Raw genomic sequence first — 21,328 nt, 5'->3', positions numbered from 1 at the left:
CAGCATTTACCAATATTTATCAAAAACTATTGATATTTATCATTAAATCTTGTTAAATCTTAGTAATGTAATAGCATTAATAACTAACACTTATGCAAGATGATGCAGGACTTCTATTCAGATTTTGAACAATTTAGTTGTTTATATACATTTTCATTATCTTATTACATATTTTTTTCTAAAAAACTAGTTTTTTATTATCATAATATAATTCCTACAGAAATGCTTAATGTTTAACGTTTAACGTTTAATGTTCAACGTCGTTTCGTCATTAGTTCCTTGGCTTTGAATTAGTTACTAGGCTTTGGTAGAGCGCGTTCTTCAAATGCACGCGGCCATTGGAGAAAGATCTTTTGAGCGAGTTAAAACTTTTTTCCTTTTGGAATTTAATTATTAGTTTAGATATATTACATAAAGAATAATCTTAATCAATTATATATCATATTATAATTGAAGTAAGTATATGAAATAGTTATATATACATTTTTATCAGATAAAGTAGAAAGGATTAAAATTTTTATTAGATAAAGTAGAAAGGATTTAAAGTAGAAAGGATTTTAATTTTTTGAATCGTTTAGATTTTGTTTGTTTTAGTTTTTCTTTTAGCAGTTTTATTTTTATTTTTTTATTTTTTAGAAAGAAAATAGGGGTATGGATGTTATTTAAAGTTATACTAATGCTATTTCCATAAAAGGGTTATTAATACTTTGAAATTTCTGTGATGCTATTAACTATTTTTGTTCTTTTTTAGAAAATTTAGAAAAATAAATTAAAATTTTGTGCCAACACTAACAACGCATGTCACATGTTATTGTATGTAAAGGTTAAATTTTGTTATGAGGATTACAGTTCTTATGAAGAAAAAAAGAAGGTAAAGATTATTGTTTGTAAATATATATTTTGTATCTTTTTAAATTTTCTCGCATCATTTTTAAAATTTTTGTTTGCACACGTTTATTTTTTGCATATATGCTTTTTTGATATGTATGTGTATGTGGTAATAAGTGCTTTATAGTTGTTTTATCAATGTGTTTTTATAATAATGTAAAGTGTTTTTTTACTGTTTGTGTATGTGTTAATATGTGTTACATAATTGTTTTAAAAATGTGTTTAAATATGTATATAAGGTATTTATTTATTTTAGTATTAGTATATATTTAACCTTATGTACATATTTAAACACATTTATTGTGCTTATAGTTTGTACATATGTTTATATTATGTTCTTTCTGTGTTTTTAAAGTGCTGTGACTTGGTAAACATCTACCTGAAAATCAATTAATGTATTTTAGAGAAGGAGCAGAACATATGGCTTTAGATCGTGCAGCTCAGCGTGATATGCACCTAATGGCATGGTTTAAGTTAAATACTGAAAATGAAAGAGCATATTGCTATTCTTATGTAGACATTCCTTATCACTTTATATTTGATGATAAACATTGTAAATGGAAGGTTAGACAAAGGGGTGGTAATAAGGTGATAGTAAGAATGTATAAAGTTAATCCAACTGGAGAATAGTTTGTTCTTAGACTGTTACTTTTGCAACCAAAAGGAGCAACATCTTGGGAGGATGTGCATACTGTTAATGGTATTGTCCTTGAAACGTTTTGTGTAGCATGTGATTTGAAAGGTCTGTTGCAAGATGACACTGAATGGCAGAATACTCTTTCTGAGGCGGTTTTAAGAAATGCCAAAAAAAATAAGACAGTTGTTTTCAATTATTTTGACCTTTTGTGAACCTGACAATCCTTTACATCTCTGGAATACATACAAATTTTTTATGATGGAAGATTTCATTCACCACTCAGTCCCACTTCTAATAGCTGAACAAGCTACTCTTCATCAAATTGAAAAGATTATTAATCAAATGTGTTATATAAAACCATATTTGTTTATAGTTGTATATATGTTTAAATTATGTTGTTTCCATGTTTTCAAAGTGGTGTGATTTGGCATTATGTTGAGCAAGATTGATAACCTTGCCAGCCAAGCGATGTACTTATAGCAGAGTTGTGACTTGGCAGCATTTAGTGCCAGGCGGAGTTACTGCTTTGGAGCTAGGTTGTGTTGTCTAGCCTTTTTTAATTATTCTCAAAACACATGATAATGTCTGTTAATGTTTAGCGTAATGTGTATGAGAGTATGCAACCTTGATCTTTAAATCCAGGGTGTTTTCATGTCCTAAATTTGAAGTAATTGAATAACTAATATTGAACATAAAAACAAATATACTTTTATGTTTTTATATGTTTAGTAAAAAGATAAATATAGTTTACTTTAAATTGGTTTTCTAATTTTGCCTTCCATATTTTAATTTGGTTTGTTATCTTCACTGGATTTTAGGATCAAGGATGTAAATATTTTATTGTTATGTGTTATTGTTGTGATGTTTTGTGTTGGTATTCATTTTTAACAATAGACACCTTCATGTTGGTGACTATTGTAAAAAATGAATAATAGGTTGTTTCATTATTGGAACTTACTGCTTTTATTTATTTACTGAAAGCCAAGACAACATGGTAAAAATGCAATTTATATCTTAAATTGGTTGTTTTTTTTATATACATATATAGTATTGTTAATCCTTTTGTACTTCGAAACAGATTTTATTGTTACATTTTCGATAAATGTTTATATTAACTGCCATGTCAAAATGGGTTACTATAAATAGGTACATCGATTTTCAGTTTTTATGCGGTGTTTTATTTTTGTTTTTTTTTTTGTTGTTGTTGTAATTATAGTATCATAATTCCATTTTTTTTTTCTTTAGGATTTACGATTGACGCATTTATAAGAGTTATAAAAAGAAACCTGATTACCTTTTAAGGTAAATTTTGGTCAGTTAAAATGATATAAATGTATGCATTTAGTTCATTTTTTTTTAAAGTTTTCTCTATTTTAAGCCTAATAATTTGCTGTACGTAATTTGGTGGTTAATATTGTCGTTTAGCGCATTTTTCAAATATCGAGTTACTTAAATTTTATAAGGTTTTTAACTAATTAATTAGCTTAGTTTGCATTTGCAACACTTTTGAGGAAAGAAAAAATTCTTATATATGTTAAATGCTTATAAATATTAAAAAGAAAAAATTCATATACACGTAAATCATTGTTTTACATTTCGGTATTCTGGTAAAAGGTCTTCATCAAAAACTTGACTACTCTTAATAAAAATATTCTCCTTACCACCATTAAGGTAAAACGGCAAAAACGGGGAAGGGAGGTCCTTTATTAGTGCCAAAATATTGAAGAGAACTTAACGTTTTAAAGACAGTTTCCTTTTTTAAAGAAACATGTATCAAGGGGTAACAAAAAGTTAATAATTCATGTATAATTAACGTTCGCTTTATATTAATCTTATAAATTAAAGTTCATGTTATAAAAAGTATCACAAGAATTTAGCTTCACTTTTTCGTCAATTTAAAGCATTATGAAGTGTTATTATTTTGAGTCAGTAACTAAAAACGTATTGCGTTGAACTTGGTAATATCGAGGAAAATGGTTCTGCCTAACACTGATATGACCTATGTCAATGGTAAATTACTCAATATTAAATAATTGGTAAATTATTTTACCTCCGCATACTTTTTATTTTAACTTTACAGATGGTTTAATTTTTTAAACTTGAAGGCGTTTTTCTAAAAGGGTATTAGTTATGGTTTCGCAACTTTAAATTGTGGAATACAGCCACTATAAATTAACAGACCGACCATAACCCGTTTTACGGGTTGCTTATTGCTAGTTTCATATAATACGTGATACAATCAAAGTCAAAAAACAATACATGATAGTTTATTTTCCATTCATTTGATTATAATCAGTGTAACCTCTGAAACATAAATTTAAATAGATTCGTTTATAATAGTCTTTTGGATATTTTTGAAATAATTTTGCCACAATTTTGTACACTTTTTTAATAGAAAGATCAATTTCTTCTTTAATGCAACATATGACATAATTTGTTATATCAAAATCAACAGCTAATCTTGACCATTCCGTCCCTAATACAGTCAGTATGATATCGACGGTTTTGTTGTCATTCATTTTCTTAACTCCCTTTTACATGGTTTAATTTTTACAGCTTCTAAAGTAAATGTATATATATGTAACACAAAATGTCATGACGTCCATATTGAAATAAAACTCCAAACAAATACAAATGTTTAATAAAACTTTACAATTTATATAATTTAAAACATTTAATCCATAATTAAGTCATGATAAAAAATAATCACGTATATTTTTATTTAGATGTTGACATATTACTATTTTAAAATGTCATATTGCTTTTTTTTTTTTGTAAATTGTCAGCTAAAATTGTCATGACTTTTTCATCGAGACAATAATTAAAAACTTGCTCTTTAAACCAACTTATTAACCATTGATTAATATGAGCTAAAATTTTTTTTAAAAGTAACTTTAATTTCATTACAGTATTAGTTGTTGCACTGAAATATAAATTCCTTTTAGTAGTATTTCATAATTCGTATACTTTTTATAAAATTATGCCACAGATGACTACCATGCTAATTAAGTCTTAAAATATATAATAGCAAAATAGACATTTTTTCAATTGCCATACGATAACTTGTAATATAATATACAATCATTTGTTGTTTTTACCAAACGCGATGTGTTGCATCAATGTTCCACAATTTTTTATTCGTAACTTTTCTAAAATTAACAACTTTATTTAATAATATTGTTATTTGAAAAATATTAATTTTTTTGTTTACAATTTATATGATTTTTAACACAATCTTTACATACACCAAAAATATAGTTGACAATAAAAAATGGATTGACAACTTGTTTGAAATTGATTGTTTTCATCAAAAATATAGCTATTAAATTATTTATACTTTGATACACACATTACGACGTAAATTTTTTATAAAAAATTTGACCAACTTTGGCAATTCATTGTGTTTTTAATTTTTAAAATATCTCCTCCTAAAAGTTTAAGTTGGACTTTTTCGAAAAAAATTTTTTTCTTTTGTTTCATTTTCTTCATTTTTCGTTTTAACATTTCATTATTATCTTCTAAAGTTATCACTTCATTATTGAATTCCATTTTTTGAGTTAATATTTTTTCCCGTTCCTCATTACTCGGGTGATTTAACACCAGTCTGAGAAAAATTCATTTTTTTTTGTGTTATTTTTGTTTAATAGCGTGTGACGTGTTTTCACCTCGCGGGATTGATCACATTAAGAATATGACGTTAAGTATACCGTTTTCAAAGGTATACTTAATGTCAAATTTTGTTTTTATAGAAACAGTCGATAATAGATAAAATTATGCAGATAAATATAAACATTCATATTTAACAAAAATAGTACTCTATTTTCATTAAATATTAGTATTAGTATTGGTATTATTAAATGCTGTAACTGGTATGAGCCAGTGAGTGTGGTATCAACACACAATGACAGCCAATTTGCTTAATTTCTGCTCATCCAGCAATCAAGACCTACTTTAAAACTGTTAACTGATTCTGCTTTAACCAACTCGCTCGGCTATTCCATAAATTGGTTGATCTATAAATAAAACGTTTTCACGACATGCTTGCTTAGTGATCTCTTTGACATATTTAAAGCTGTGACCTCTTATTTGAGTCTTTCGAATTCTAACTTTTTTTCTTGTTTCCATATCGTTAAAACCGTTGAAGAATTTATAAAGTTGAACCATATCTCCTCGGTGTCTCCTTTTTGTCAAGGTAGTCAAGTTGAGAGCTTTTAGAAATACTCATAGTTGATTTTTCTAAGTGATGGTATTAATTGAGTTGCACGATGTTGAACTCTGTCTAATAACTCAATTTCGCCCTTTCGAATAGGTGACCAAACTTGTACTGCAAACTCTAACAGTGGTTGAACAAAAGAAACAAAGTATTATCAGCAGCCTAATACCTAAGCAAACTAAGCATTTTCTAATCCGACCCAAGATTTTATTGGCTTTGCCTACGCATTTTATTACTTGATTTTTCCATTTCAGATTGCTTGAAAAGGATACTCCAAGATCATTTTCAAATTCAGTTATGTTTAACTTTTGTTCATTGATAAAAAAAAGAGTGATTTTTTGTTATTTCGGCCAAAATGACCAAATGTAAATGATTAAATTTACCTATTTAAAGTGTAAGTTCTTATTGAACTTGAGGTTCCGAAATATTGAATGCTTTTTGAGAATACTGCTCAGAAATGCCTTTATTTCTTCAACCAAATCCTTCTTATGGAAAAAACTGGACAATTTTACAGATTTTCTGTAAAAGTATCTTTCTTTGATACGAATGTGAAGAAACTGGCACTAAAAATCTTTATATTTTTTCTTTTTTTGAGAATAATGGATTTCTTTTAGGCCTCCTAAAATTTCAATTTTCATATAAATTACTCAAACAGTTTAGCTATGTTCTTAGGTTCAAATTTAAATGCTCGAAACCTCTTCAACTTTGTTTACATTTTTTTTTTTTTTTTGCAAAATTCGAAATTTGCACGGTAAAAATAGGAAAAACGTGGTAATTTACCCCTTAAAAGTCTTTTGACTTTTTAAGCGTTATTTTTTACTCGCCTGTAATACAAAAAGGCTAAAGGTCGACCCTGGTGTAACATATCCTGATATTTTTATTTTTTCACTTTTCTTTGCCCCAAGCATAGGCCACATCTTAACCTTTGACTCTAAAAAATCAGGAAATACAAACTTAATTGAGCTTAGGAAATAAAAGTTTATAGATAAACATAAGGTGGTAAAATATTTTCTTTCTAAAACGAAATCCAGTTAAAGATTGTCTTTTAAACTGCATTAAAATTAAGTTTACTGGCCCTGCCATCAGTCTGATCACCCTTTGTCAAATTCCAAAAGTTTTCCAAAGTATTTTCTAAAAATTAACAATGGAGAAGCTGGATGAAAGAATGAAATTTAGCAAAACCTTATTGTGATATTTAGCACAAATATTTAAAGCGATCAATTATTGGTAAAAAAAAGATCAATTAATATTTAATACTATCCATTTAAGATTTGATTAATTAAAGATATGAATATAAAAATTAATAACTCTTAGGCGAAAGATAACTAATAGAAAAACAAAATAATTCTTTTCAATTTTTAACACATTTCTCAACAAAATTTGTTAATGTTGTAAATAAAATAATATAAGTAAAAATAGCATGAATAAAAATAATAAAAATAAAGTAATTTAAATAAAATAGTATAAATAAGATAATATAAACAAAACAATATAAACAAAATAACATTAAAAAAATAATGCAAATAAAATAACATAAATAAAATATTATAAATAAAATAATATAAATAAATTAATAACTACACACTTAATATTAGTCTTTAATGTCCATTTTGCAGCTCATACAATTATAGTTTAGACCGGCATGTGAATCTTATTTTGAATGAGACCGTTGGTTTCAACCTTGACACAGTTTTCTTCAGTTAGAATTTCAGAACAAGTTTCCCAATAAACTAGACAAGCCTAATCATGTTCTGCGCTTGTTTTAAAGGTTCCTATTTTCTTAGGTTTTTTGTTTCTTTTTTTTTCAACCTTTTTTAAAAACTACGTAACAGTGTCTCTTTATAACCAATATCTGCAAACGAATAACTGTTACAGGGTGAGGCTAAATTAACTCCCCCATTTATTTTGCTTACAATTTTGAAATAAATGAAAAATTTTTTACTTTTCAAATAATATTTTTATTTAGTATTCAATTTCTTTGTATGCCAATTTTCAAAAATGATATCACACAAACCAGCTCTTTTTATTGAATTTTTCATTACCTATTTGAGTATTTTAACCGGTATACTTTATATTTCTTGTCGAATATTGTTTTTCAGTTGATCAAGAGTTTGTGATTTATTCACGTACACCATCTCTTTTAAATAACCCAAAAAAAAGATGTCTGGAGCTGTTAAATTAGGTGATCTGCAGGCCAATACAAATCACCAAAACGAGAAATTAATCGACCTGGAAAAAGGTCTTTAAAAATCCGCGTTGTTTCTTTGGCTGTATGTGGTGTGGTACCGTCCTGTTTAAACCACATATTGTCCAGAATTTGTTCTTCCATTTTTGGCATTAAAAAGTCTCGGATCATTTGTCGATAATTATCACCAGTAACAGTTGTTGTTTGTTCATTTTCGTCTTCAAAAAAACTAAGGTCCAATGACAATTTTGGCATGAATAGCACACCAAACTGTTATTTTTTGTGGTTGCAATGATGTTTCATGAATGATTTGTGGGCTTTCACTTCCCCAGAATCGAGAATTTTGTTTATTGACATGGCCACTAAGATGAAAATGTGCTTCGTCACTCATCATTTTTTCACTAAAATTATTAACTAAAATTTTCTCTCGCAGGATTCAAAATGACTTTACTGTACTTCAAACGCTGATTATGTTCTCTGGGCAATAGCTTTTGTACAAACTAGATTTCGTAAGGGAAAAAGTGTAAATGTCTTTTCAAAATTCGTGGAAGAGAGCGCTGAGAAATTTTTAAATGTTGAGCACGTCTTGCTATTGATGTTTTTGGTGACTCTACAACACTTTCACGAACACGAGCGATATTTTCTTCAGAGCGGGCGGTTCTTGGTCTTCCTGAATCGTGAGTCTAAAATTGTTCTGTACGGTTGAAATTGATTTAATAAAGCATGAATTTTTTTCTTATCAGGTGCTGATTGATTACGATGTCTATTTCCAATATTCTCGTTGAGTTAACACAACTGACTTATTTTTTTAAATAAAATAGTCACGATTTCCGCTCGTTGTTGTGGATTGAATTGATTAATAATTAATTTTGTGCTATTCTACTTTCCAGCTGTAAAAAAAAATAATGACAGGTAATATCAAAATAAAAAATAACAGCTCTTTCAAATAGGTGAATTAATTTTGCCTCACCCTCTATTTTATACACAATATAATGTAGTTATCATAAAATGAAAAAAAAAAAAAACATTTATGGAGTTCAATGTAGAATTTAAAAAATTTTTCTCTTATATTTGTATAGGTTTTATTTAGACCCATCACTAATTTAAACAACAAGGTTGACTAAAGACAAATAATTAATGAAAAACATGTATGTATGTATGTATGTATGTATGTATGTATGTATGTATGTATGTATGTATGTATGTATGTATGTATGTATGTATGTATGTATGTATGTATGTATGTATGTATGTATGTATGTATGTATGTATGTATGTATGTATGTATGTATGTATGTATGTATGTATGTATGTATGTATGTATGTATGTATGTATGTATGTATGTATGTATGTATGTATGTATGTATGTATGTATGTATGTATATATGTACGTATGTATGTATGCATGCATGCATGCATGCATGCATGCATGCATGTATGTATGTATGTATATGTATTTATATGTATGCAGTAGTGATATTCAGCCGGTACGGTCCTGTACGACCGTACCGATTGTTAAATTTTTCAAAGTTTTCCGTACCGGTTGATATATATTTAAATAAATTGATAATATGATATGTATTTTACATTAAATTGTGAATTATATTTTGTGTGTGGAACAAAAGACTAATTTCAATATTTAAATATTAATACTCACTGTCGCTTTTCGTAACTTTTTATTTGAATTATATGAATTATTTGAATTGAATTATTAATATGAATTAGATAACTGAGCGCGCAAAATAATATTTAGTTGCGACAAACTGGCCACATTTTAAAGAATATTCGCAAACACTAAAACTTGCCAAACTACGAACAAACTATTGGTTCAAGACATACGCTGACTAAGCGAAAAAAAGTTCTACAGTGTTCTGTTGAAATACTCCTTAAAATTGTTTTATTTGAGTTTTGATAAGTTTTAGTAGCATAAGAATAAATTATTTCTCACCCTAAGAATGAAACGGCAGAGTTCTTTGGATGAATTTTTAAAGAAATGTAAAAATTGAAGGAACATAATTAAGCATCTTCACATAAAAAAGCAGGAGAAATATTAAAATTAGCTGAAAAAAATACTATTTCCAAAACCTTCGATGTTGTAAATGAACAGAATTTTAAGAGCCTTATTAACATTTTCAATACTATCTATTTCGTTATTAAAAATAATAAACCGTTCAGTGATTTTAAAAATTTAATAGATTTACAGAAAAAAAAAAAATGTAGATTTGGGAGTTTCATTGCATTCAAGGTTTATTGTCCCAGTTATCGCAAAACTCATCTCTACAGAAATAAGAAGAACCATTTTTGACAAAATGATAAATACTGGTTGTAAAATTCAATTATTATTGATGAAGCTTCAACTATTTCCCACAAAGCCGTTTTAATAATTTATTTGAAATCCGAAATTCAAGATGTCGAAGATAGTGTATCAGTTTTTATTGATCTTGTTGAATTAGAAAGAGCAACATCAATAATAATATTTTTTGAAACTAAAATATCAGTACTCAAAAAGCATGGTTTTAATGAAAATTATTTATACAGAAATCTTATCGGAATTTGCTCAGAGAGTGCTAATGTAATGTTAGGAAAAAAGATTGGAGTATCAGGAAAAATATTAGAAAAATTTCCAAATATTACCATTTGCCATTGTTTAGCTCATTGCATTCAGTTATTGCTAGATGATGTAATAAAAGAGGTAAAAGAAGTAAGTAATTTTAGATATTTTCTCGATAAACTTTATGTTTATTATTAAACTTCAAATAAACATCAACGGGAATTAAATAATATATCTAAAAAACTTGAAATTGAAGTACTCAAAATTGGTAGAATATTTGGCCCTCGGTGGGCAGCATGCAGCGCTAGGACCGCTAAAGCAGTTTGGAAATCTTATCAGGCCTTGTATATTCACTTTATTCGTAACCAAGAAATTAGAATAGTGTCATATTTGAAAAATGAAAACTTTTTGAGAGACTTAGGTTTAATGCTCGACATCTTAGAAGAAATCTCCATACTTTCTCCAGCTTTACAAGAAAGGAATGTTTCATTAATAAGAGCAGAGAGATTGATAAGACGAAAAATTAATGTAATTCAACATTTAAAATTATACAAAAGAACATATGAAAAAGAAGTAGATGATATAATTAAAACTAAAAAGTACAATATTCCATTTGAAATTAATGGGAAAAAATAATCAATTGTACTTTCTAAAGATAAATTTTATGATAGTTTAGTAAAACATATGAAAACGCGTTTACTATTCGACGATATAAATGAAAAATACAATGATCTATTAAATTTTTTTAATTTATTAAATCCTGAAACTTGGCACGGTCATATTTTTGAAGTACCATGGATTGAAGGTGAAAAAAAGACTAAAGCAGGTAAATAAACTAATAAAATAAAACATTTCAGTAAACGACTATCTAGACTTTGTTGATGGTAGATATATACAAACTGCAGTTGTTCCAAATAGTATTTTGAAGGCTAAACGAATTTTGAACGTAATTGCTGTTAATTCCGCCGAAGCTGAAAGAGGATTCAGTACAATAAATAACATAATCTATGATAAAAGAAATTCAAATAGATACAACAAGTCATTTGATGACAATAAATTTAATGGTAAAAACGATGTAAGAGTTTGACGCTATTCCATTTGTTAAATTATGGTTGCGACAAGGACATCATTTGGCAAGTCATATACGTGTAAAACAAGCAACCCCCATTACATCTTGCGAAAACCAAAATTTAATATGGAACTTATTAAATTAGAACACTAATATTATTGTTTCTATTTCATGTAAATAAACAATGATGTGTAAAAATAATTATATATAATCTAAAAACTTTTTTTTAAGCGTACCGGTTGTTGAAAATTTCGAATATCACCACTGCTTGTAATCGATATATTAATTTAGTTGAAAAGGTAATGGTTTGCATTGGGAGCGCTATATTTACAATTCTCATCTGCAAATATAATACACGAATCCATACTGTTTACAATTTCATTTTCTCTCATTTCTTTCACGTATCTATTGCAATTCTCATATCACCACTATTTGACATACCGTCCCTCACACACATTTCAATAATATGTTGCTGTTCAGCTGTTGGTCGGTATTAAATATTAATTCCACTTTGCCAATTATTGAAATGACTTGGAAAACTAAATATACTAAAAGAAGACAGTTCCATGTCCAAGACATTTCCAAATCCAGTTGCCATTCCTAAGCTCAATGAATTTAAAATGATAATATCTAATTAAGTTCGAAATTTTGTTATTCCGAACAAGTTCCATAACTTTGTAACGTTTTCGTAACTGTTTTTAATTTTATCTATTTCCTCTTCAATTTTGGCACTTGTTGATACCAAGTTATCTGCGAATATATTTAATCGAGGTATGCATTTGTATTCCACATCTAAGAATTTGTCATCAAGTTGAGTGTATAGGAATATCGATATTTTAGTTAAGCAAGCAGATAAATTATCATCTTTTAACATTTCACTCAGCATTTTAAAATCAATTATGTTACTTTGATAAAAATAGTTTATTGCTGGAGTAACTAACTTTTTTAACTAAATAGCGTTAACATTGACGTTACCTCATCCAAAGAAATGTTTAGCAACCTCAGAGAATCTACAATTCTAAATTAATTGTCAAGCAATATTAATCTTACTTTGGCACTTGAGTTAGCAATAAAAAAAGTATTGTGAAAATTTAAATAATTTCTACAATGATGAATAAGTGATGGGTTTTTCATTCTATTCATTGATTTTCCTCAATGTTAAGTCCAGTTGTTTCCTTAATTCATCAATAGTCATAACGGCATGGTCAAAAGAGCTGTTATTAGCATATATGTTGCATATGGCTTTGTCGGTATCTTGACCGTAATTTAAATTACAGCTATTGTGTGCTAGGCCTAATATTTTTCCAGTGAAATGATCGTGGTCAATTACTAAATAGTTTTCAAACATTCTATATATTGTTAGTAACAAATTTTTTAAAAATTTTGAATCACCTTTAAACATTTCACAAACAGATTTAATAGGAAACTCGTGTAAAGTTTTCATCGGACACAAAATAGTTTCTTGCCATACTGTACAAACATCATCAGGGTTTAAACACATAGCACCAAGTATTATTTCATAACTCAGTTTTATGGGATGTTCTTCAATCATTGCATGTAAATTAACATCGGCATATTCAACAATCCCTGAAGAAATATCACTAATATAAAAAAAACTAATGACTTTCTTTCAGGAAGAACTTTTAAAGCCATCCATCGCAACATTAACACTAAATTTTCATCGCAGACGTTTACCAATTGACCCATGTATCCATTTTGCAAACGATGACGCTGTTGATATAATTCAAACAAATTTTTTAATGACGTAAAAGGCTGTTCAATGAAATTGTAAGTCATTTATTATTTCATTGCTTGTTTTGTTTTTTAAATAATTTTTTTTAGTGTCGAAATATTTAAAAAAGTTTACTTCAGATAACAGTTCAAAATAAAAATCTTTAAAATTATTTCTTTCCAACCCAACAAACTATATTCACAATTATCTTATTGTTTCTCGAATTCTTATTAATCCGGTCAAAATAGACATAAAAATAGTGGTAGATTTGCAATAATTCGCATAGAGCTGAAAACTTGAACATACCTTGAGCACATTATTACAAATAAAGTATTAAAAGTCCCCATCGATCCCATATCTGCAAAAAAATTTATTCAAGGTTTAAGGTATAAAAAAAAATTTTTTTTTTTTTTTAAAAAAAAAAGGAAAGTTTTTATCATAAAAATAGATCAAACAAAAGCGAACAGCATTTAAACGCATTTTTGAATAAACTGTTTCGTCGGCTTGAAAAATGCTTTTTTCAACTAATTTTTTCAATAGATTTTTCTCGTCTGACTTCCAAAAATTCTTGGAACAAAGTTACGAACGATGAAATACTTTTAGCGTTGAACGTTCCATTGCAGTTAAGAGTATCGAGCAGTATTTTTTATAACGATTGGAACCGTGTAATACTTTTATTAAAATGTCGCAACTATGTTTTATATGTAGTGAACTTTTAATAGCAAGTGAAACTGTTGTTGTTGTACGTGGAATGAAGACTTTGATTCATACAAGTGTTAAAAGAAGTGAAGGGTTTTATAAATACCTGAAAGATCTGAAGTATGTAACGATTCATGTGGTGTGCCGTAAAAAGTATACTCGGAAGAGTACTATTGTTGCAATAAAAAGACAGCAAGATATAGATCAAGCCAGCACATCTGAAAATAGTCCACCTCGTACCAGAGCGCGCGTAAGTGAATCACTTTTTTGTTTAAAAAGATGTTGCTTATATTGCGGCGATAAAGCAAACGATGAGGCCGAGAAAAAGAAAGCGAAGAAAGTTCGACGTAAAATTCATAAAGTTGCGACTTGAACTTAAAGAATCAATTCTGAAGGTAGCATGGAATCGTTTTGACGAGAAAGAAAAAAAGGTTACTGCACGCATTGAATATGAATTTGATTTAGTTGCTGCTGAGGCTAAATATCATAATACCTGTTATAATTCTTTCTTGAGACCAACCAATGGGTGTAAAATCAGTCGTCCTCAAGATGAATCTACAAATGTTGCGATGGAAGAAATATTTAAATACATTGAAAATAGCGATGACTGCCAGTTTTCATTAGAAGAACTAAAAAATATTTCCTAAAATCCACATTTAGATAACAGAACAATTAAGACACGATTAAAGTTGAAATTCGGTAATAAAATTATCACTGAAAAACCGGGAAAATTAACGTTTATCTGTTTTTTTGATAATCATAGCGATATTCTTAACCAAGCTTGGTATGAGAAGAAAGGCCAAATTAAAGAAGAACGATTTCGAATTTTAAAAACTACGGCAGCAATCATTCGAGAGGACATTCAATGATTGGTATTTGATAATACCAATTATCCCTTGCCTAGTCATATGTCTGAAGATATTAACAGCGATATTCCAGTCATTGACTTATTTTTAGAGCAAGTTATTTTGAAAAATAAACGATCTAAATTAGAACATTTAAAATTAGTTTGTAAAAGTATCAGCCACAGCATTATGTCTGTTGTTAGGCCTAAGTCTTTTAAATCAAAATTGCAATTGGGTCTCTCAGTATTTTTCCATCGACGGTTCCAAACTTCTTATACAAATCTTTTCGTCTTTGGGTTTATGCGCATCCTACAATGACACTTTGATGTATGAGGATAATCATAAACCTCCAACATCTGCTTCTTCAAGTCAACACTTGTATCGAGTATATTATCAAGTTCAAGTATGGCTAGGCAATCAACTGGACCCATCTGACTGGGGTTGGAAATTAGTAGATAATACATTAGAGCTGATTGACACTTTACTTCCACCAGCTCCGGAAAGACTTCTCAACACCCTCTTCTGCAATTGCAAAAAGGGTTGTAATGCAAAATGTAGCTGTAAAAAAGTCGGGTTATTATGTTCATCGGTGTGTACTAATTGCTGACGCCAGTCTTGCTCCAACGTTAAATCAAATTCAATAAATGATGATTTTGATGCTATCAATGAGGAGACAATTGATGTATCTTTTTCACATATCCAGCTTGAAAAAGAAGATGACTACGAAGAAGAAGAAAGCGAAGAAAATGCTAATATATAATATATCACAATAATACGAATATATAATACATAATATGCATTAAATAATATGTAATATATGCAAATATTATATATATATTATTTATATGTATATTAATTTCGTAATACTTATATTATGTTATATGAATATTAATTTCGTAATTTCACAAGAATTGCAATGTCTTTTCTAGCAATGTATTTTATATAAAATCGCCATATACTTAATATATTTTCGCTATATATTTTCTCGCAATATATTCTTGCAATATCTTCTCGCAATATATTTTCGCAAGCATATTAATATCTCAGGAATAACGATTCTTATAAAAATGTATAAAGGCAATTTTATTAAATACTTTCATGATGCAATACTTTTGTTTGATCTTTATTATGATAAAACTTATTATTAATTGGAAAAAAAGAAAAAACTATTTTTTTTAACCTTTAACCTTTAATAACTTTTTAACAGATATGGGATCGGTGGGGACTTTTAATGTTTTATTTGTAATAATATCCTAAAGGTATGTACCAATTTTTAGCTTTATGCGAATTATTGTAAATTGAAATGTTTATTTTGACCAGATTATATGTGCCAAACTGTTTTTTTATGTTTTAAAGTTTAAATTTATCACAAGGTTTTCTATGTATTACACATTGTGTTGTTCCAACATTCCATAATTCTTCTCGTTTTTCAGCGGTTATTTAAACAAATGTTTGTAAACAAAATCTCGTAAAAAAGCTGCTAAAATAAAAATGTCATATACTCTAAGCTCGGATTTTAATTTTTCGCATTTGGCTTTTTCAGTGCATTGATTCATTTTTTCCCAAAGAACATCACGGTAAGTAGAGGTTAATACATTTTTGTACGAAACAGTTGAGGGTAACATATTAAAAATATTTCGTTTTAAACTGGCTGCATTATTTTCATAATAACAAACCAATTGTTTAATAGGGTTTCCATTAATATCTACTTCGAAAATTTCTATGGCTAAATTATTATTAATAAAATTTACCGAAACGGTGTGACATAAATATTTTAAACTTGCACACAAATACTTATGGCTATCATTTTTAGCTTCAGTTTCTGGAAACTTTTTGTTTTACATTCAAAAGTAATAAAAAAATGAAACTGTTTACGATTTTGGACTATAATTTTTTGACTCGGTTTGTAAAACGATCTTTGAGCACAATAATTTAAAGGATCACCCACATAGTATCCTGGGCAATTTTTATGAGCGACTTGAGCGAATGATTTCAAACATCTTTTGCATTGATTGTAATACGTTGTTTGATTTTTAACTTCTGTTTTAATGGCATAATTCACATTAAACATACTCATAGCGAGATAGTGACCTTTTTCACAAGGATAATTATCATTTATAAATATATCAATTGTATTTTGAAAAATTTCATTAGCATCATTTCTTTCTTGGGGGTTATCAAACAATCTAAATAGTCAAATGCCTACTCTCAAAAATTACATTCAGATACTTTTCCACTACATTCATAGTTGTTAATCCTTTTGTCATTAAATGAACACGTTTCACTTTTTTGTTCGGTTGAAATAAACGCACGTGATAAGGTAAAAAAAACTCATCATAAACAAATGACTGACCCAATTGCAAAAGCATTTCTATAGCCAAATTGCAATACATTTCTATTAGTTGATCCTGGTAAAATTTTTTGTTCATCCATTCTTCACTATTCATTCCTTCTTTAATTATAATTTATATTTCTTCCTTACTTTGAAAGTCGTTTGGTTTGTTTGTTTCAATCCACAGTTTATAATCCTTAATATTATATACTTTAAGTTTCTGCCGTAACAAACCAATTACAAACGAAGCATAAAAAAAATGTCCGGGCTCAAGTAAAGTGCTATAATCCAACAACGTTTTTGACTTTTGTTTAACTGTTAGCACTTTTCCATTAATTGGTGTAAAACCTTTATCCACATACGGTATGCACCATGGTCCTTTCCATTCGTTTTGTTTTAATTTTATTGCATCTTTTTTTTCTTCTTCCCTAAAAAAAGATTTAATTATATCATTCCTTTTTTTTTTCAAAAGGGTTACCTTTTCCAACTCTTCAAACACTTTGAATGTCTCTTTTTCATTCTCTAATTGAACTTGTTTGCGAGCTTTTTTTAACCAATAGCACTTTAAAATGTCAATCGGGGGATTTTCATTACCAGCACCAATTATATCTCCTCTTAACCCTTTTGATCCCACCAGGGGTTAAAGTTTTCAAAAAACTCCAAAAATTTTAAAAAGCAATTGTTTTAGGGCCTAGATTATTAATTAAAAAAAAAAATTTTTAATTTCACTAGCACACCCAATTATGTTATCGTAGCATTTCTGCTATCATGGGAATATGAGGAAAAAAATAACAAAAGTTTGCTTAAAAAAAAAGATTTTGTATTTAAGTATATAAAGATATATTAGAGAAATTTGAAAATTGACACTTTGCTATTGATTTCATTTTACAAAGTGTCTACTTATTAAATAAAAAACATGTAAAGCAATATATTTTATAAGACAGTTAACAATCATTTATACTATAAATATAAACAAGTTTTAAATGCCATTAATTTTAGTCATGGTAACAAATTTTGTCTTTATTTAAGCATAATCAAACATTGCACTTTTTGCAACGAATATAAGAAAAACCAGTTTAGGATTTCTTACACCGCTGCCGTTTGTGAATATAAGTTGGTAAGTGGTCAAATCCATCCAGAAGGATATCTTTTGTAGGATTACTCTGAACAGCAGCAGCTCTTTTGGTTAGTATAGGTATTGGATCAAGAGATACTCTTCCAGCTTTTCTTTTTACAACAGTTACCAAGCTAGAAGCTACTGCGGCTTGAAAGTTTTATAGAGCCATGAATTTCTTACTGGGGCAAATAATTTTTAAGTCCCAACGATACAAAAACCAGGCATTTGGTGACGCAATTAAAAGGGTATGTGCCCATATATATATATATATATATATATATATATATATATATATATATATATATATATATATATATATGGGTATGTATATATGTATGTATGTATGTATGTATGTATGTATGTATTTATGTATGTATGTATGTATGTATGTATGTATGTATGTATGTATATATGTATGTATGTATGTAAATATGTATATATGTATATGGGTATGTATATATATATATATATATATATATATATATATATATATATATATATATATATATATATATATATATATATATATATATATATATATATATACATATATATATATATATATATATATATATATATATATATATATATATATATATATATATATATATATATATATATATATATATATATATATATATATATATATATATATATATATATATATATATATATATAAACCACCTATGGCATTTTAAATTTGGTTTGTAGAATGAGCACATCATATCCAGATAGTAAAACAATCCACGCCCTTGATTTTTCAAATCTTTTTCGGGAGTGAATAGGCATTTGTTAAGGCGCTTAAAGCAGCTGTTCCAACATACCATATTCTACGCTTTTTTAGCTCATCTAGCAAAGGCAATGAAGAAAAGTAATTGTCAGCATTTATTTTAAAATTATGATTTTCTGGTAAAAATGAGGTCATTTTAATTACAACAAATGCCCCGACACCATGAGGAGAAACTTCATCTTTCTTTTTTATTTCTTTTCCTTGATATAAATCAAAGTCATACTAATACCAGCTGAGACCACATCTACCCCAAAGTTTGAACCCCCATTTATTGTGTTTTTTTTAGAAGGTATTGCTTCAAAAATGACCTTCCTTTGAAGGCAACCATTATTTAATAAACTGATTGATTTTCCTCAGGAGAAACTTTATAGAAATTTTCTCGCAGTTTCTCCAACCAAGGTTTTAACTTCCAAGCTCGATCATTTTTCTTTACTTCATCTGTCACGTTTAAATTGTCAACAAAATGTAAATAGCGGAGGATAGAAAGAAATCTAATCCTTAATTATATTGATCTTACTCCATCATAATTCATAAAGGTTTTCCAATAAGATCTCACAGATGGTGGTTTTATAAGACCCATACGAAAAAAAAAACACTAATAAAAGACTTTTTTTTTTCGATGTGACAGAAATGTTCGTATCTGATGACTGGCAACTATATAAACTAGATTGCTCAGCAATAATGTCTACAAGATTGTCATCAACAAAATTTTAAAATATTCATATGGAGTGGTGGTATTGTCCGGAATAGGTTCAATAGGTACCTCTTGAAAAGTAATATCACCAATCAAATCATTATCTAGTGGAACCTTTTTCCGAAGTGGTAAACTTGCTTTTTTTTGTTTTTTGTTGTTGATTATTTTGCATTTTTTTGGGAGTGGGGATGAAGAGTTGGAATGGAGCATATCATCACCTCTACTACTTTCCTGGGTAAAAGACTTTGATATTGGAAAAAAAATCTTGTTATTGTTGTCATCAAGCACAACCTTAGTATTGCTTACAATTGCAGTTGAAACACATCAGGTTCGAATTCAGAGTCTGACTCACTAAGATCCTCAAAATCACTTTCACCATCAAGAATAAATGCCAGAGCATATTCAATATTTAACTTTTTATTTTTACTCATCTAAAGAAAAACAATATATATATATGTATATATATATATATATATATATATATATATATATATATATATATATATATATTAGGGTGGGTCATTATGATGTAAATGTTAAGTTGGGGCTGTGAAACATTATTAAAATGTTGCATTACAGTCTACTTATGAAAAAAACTCCTTTTGAAATAAAATTAAAGCGTGTCTTGGATCCGCAACTTTGGGAATTAAATTTACTCTATAATCGTATAATGTAAATACATGTGGTTTAATGCTATATTCCATTACTCGACATCTTGTTACATTAAATTTAAAAATGCAAGCAGTTGTTAAAGGAGAAATAGTCAGAGTGTAGTAGGCAACACATAACAGCAATTTTTTTCAGTTATTTGCTATTTGTTATGGCTCAAGAAGTCAGATTTAGAGTCAATTTTCGGTAATTCTGCTCGAGATTTGCGACACTGCAAAATCATTCCATGTCGTGATTTGTGCCCAAAAACTTTCATAGTTGTAGCAGAGATGTCTTTAATAGTCCGCTCAACTGCCTGAGAATGGCATGGAATACACTCAAGACATCAAAGTGGAACTGGAAATGTTCAAGATCATCATTAGAAACAGTTGATAAAAGCGGTGGTGGGGTTGCGATAGCAACAGACCAGTCGATCATTTTTATGAATGACGAAGCTTCCGGATTAAGCTTGATGCTTGATTTATCAAAGACACGTATCTTGCTACTTTGTGATGTAGCTCGTGCGTCAATAATTTTGTCACACGAAAACTGACAAATTGATACATTTTCATCTGTAACTCCTCCAAGAAGAATGTTCTCAGGATGAGCAAAATAGCAGTTATTTTGCAACACTGGTTCAAGAATTTTCCACTCTTCTTTCCCTAGTTCATAGCACTGCTTCATAAGATAAAAGAAGTTTCTTGCTCCGTCAAGGCAGGAAGAATGACGCTTTATGTTGAACCACGATGGCGCATAAACATTTACAATGAATCTTGTAATTCTTTGCAATGGTTTTGAAGGATTTTCTTCAGACATATACAAACGTAAAATACGATTGGCCTTTGTTAGCCACCTTGCATGGTTCAAATTTCCTGGCATAGCAGTCTGGAGGAACAATATTTGATCACAAGCAGTGTATCCCTGCTG

At 28.4% G+C, this 21,328-nt stretch overlaps 2 protein-coding genes and 1 long non-coding RNA gene across 3 annotated transcripts in view; all 3 read left to right on the top strand.

Moving 5' to 3' along the window:
* Positions 1 to 2,967, top strand: part of LOC149880014 (uncharacterized) — a 182,187-nt gene extending 179,220 nt beyond the window's left edge. Inside the window, exon 3 of the transcript XR_016446380.1 lies at positions 2,771 to 2,967. The gene's annotated coding sequence lies outside the window, so the exon portion shown is untranslated. The remainder of the gene's footprint in view (positions 1 to 2,770) is intronic.
* Positions 524 to 2,777, top strand: LOC149880015 (uncharacterized). The gene is made up of 2 exons (XR_016446385.1): positions 524 to 871; positions 1,293 to 2,777. It is a non-coding gene; the product is annotated as an uncharacterized LOC149880015 (long non-coding RNA).
* A 531-nt stretch (positions 2,968 to 3,498) lies between the features above and the next one.
* Positions 3,499 to 11,111, top strand: LOC149880013 (E3 SUMO-protein ligase KIAA1586-like). The gene is made up of 4 exons (XM_090069971.1): positions 3,499 to 3,535; positions 9,946 to 10,140; positions 10,276 to 10,629; positions 10,732 to 11,111. Exons 1-4 carry the CDS (start codon positions 3,499 to 3,501, stop codon positions 11,109 to 11,111), a joined length of 966 nt encoding a protein of 321 aa, XP_089926097.1.
* Positions 11,112 to 21,328: the final 10,217 nt, after the last annotated feature.

This window comes from Hydra viridissima, unplaced genomic scaffold (genome assembly GCF_058129835.1).
Source record: "Hydra viridissima isolate aposymbiotic clone 2 unplaced genomic scaffold, HvirCarnegie_v1 scaffold_13, whole genome shotgun sequence".
Classification (NCBI taxonomy): domain Eukaryota; kingdom Metazoa; phylum Cnidaria; class Hydrozoa; order Anthoathecata; family Hydridae; genus Hydra; species Hydra viridissima.
The sequence above is the reverse complement of the archived record's forward strand: the minus strand, read 5'-3'. Positions and strand labels throughout refer to the sequence as shown.

Bases quoted from the DNA above. Each gene is read 5' to 3' on its own strand.
- LOC149880013 (XM_090069971.1), top strand. From the start codon at position 3,499: ATGGTTCTGCCTAACACTGATATGACCTATGTCAATG. The intron at 3,536-9,945 runs GTAAATTACTCA...AACATAATTAAG, and splicing joins TGATATGACCTATGTCAATG to CATCTTCACATAAAAAAGCA. The intron at 10,141-10,275 runs GTAGATTTGGGA...TTATTGATGAAG, and splicing joins TTTACAGAAAAAAAAAAAAT to CTTCAACTATTTCCCACAAA.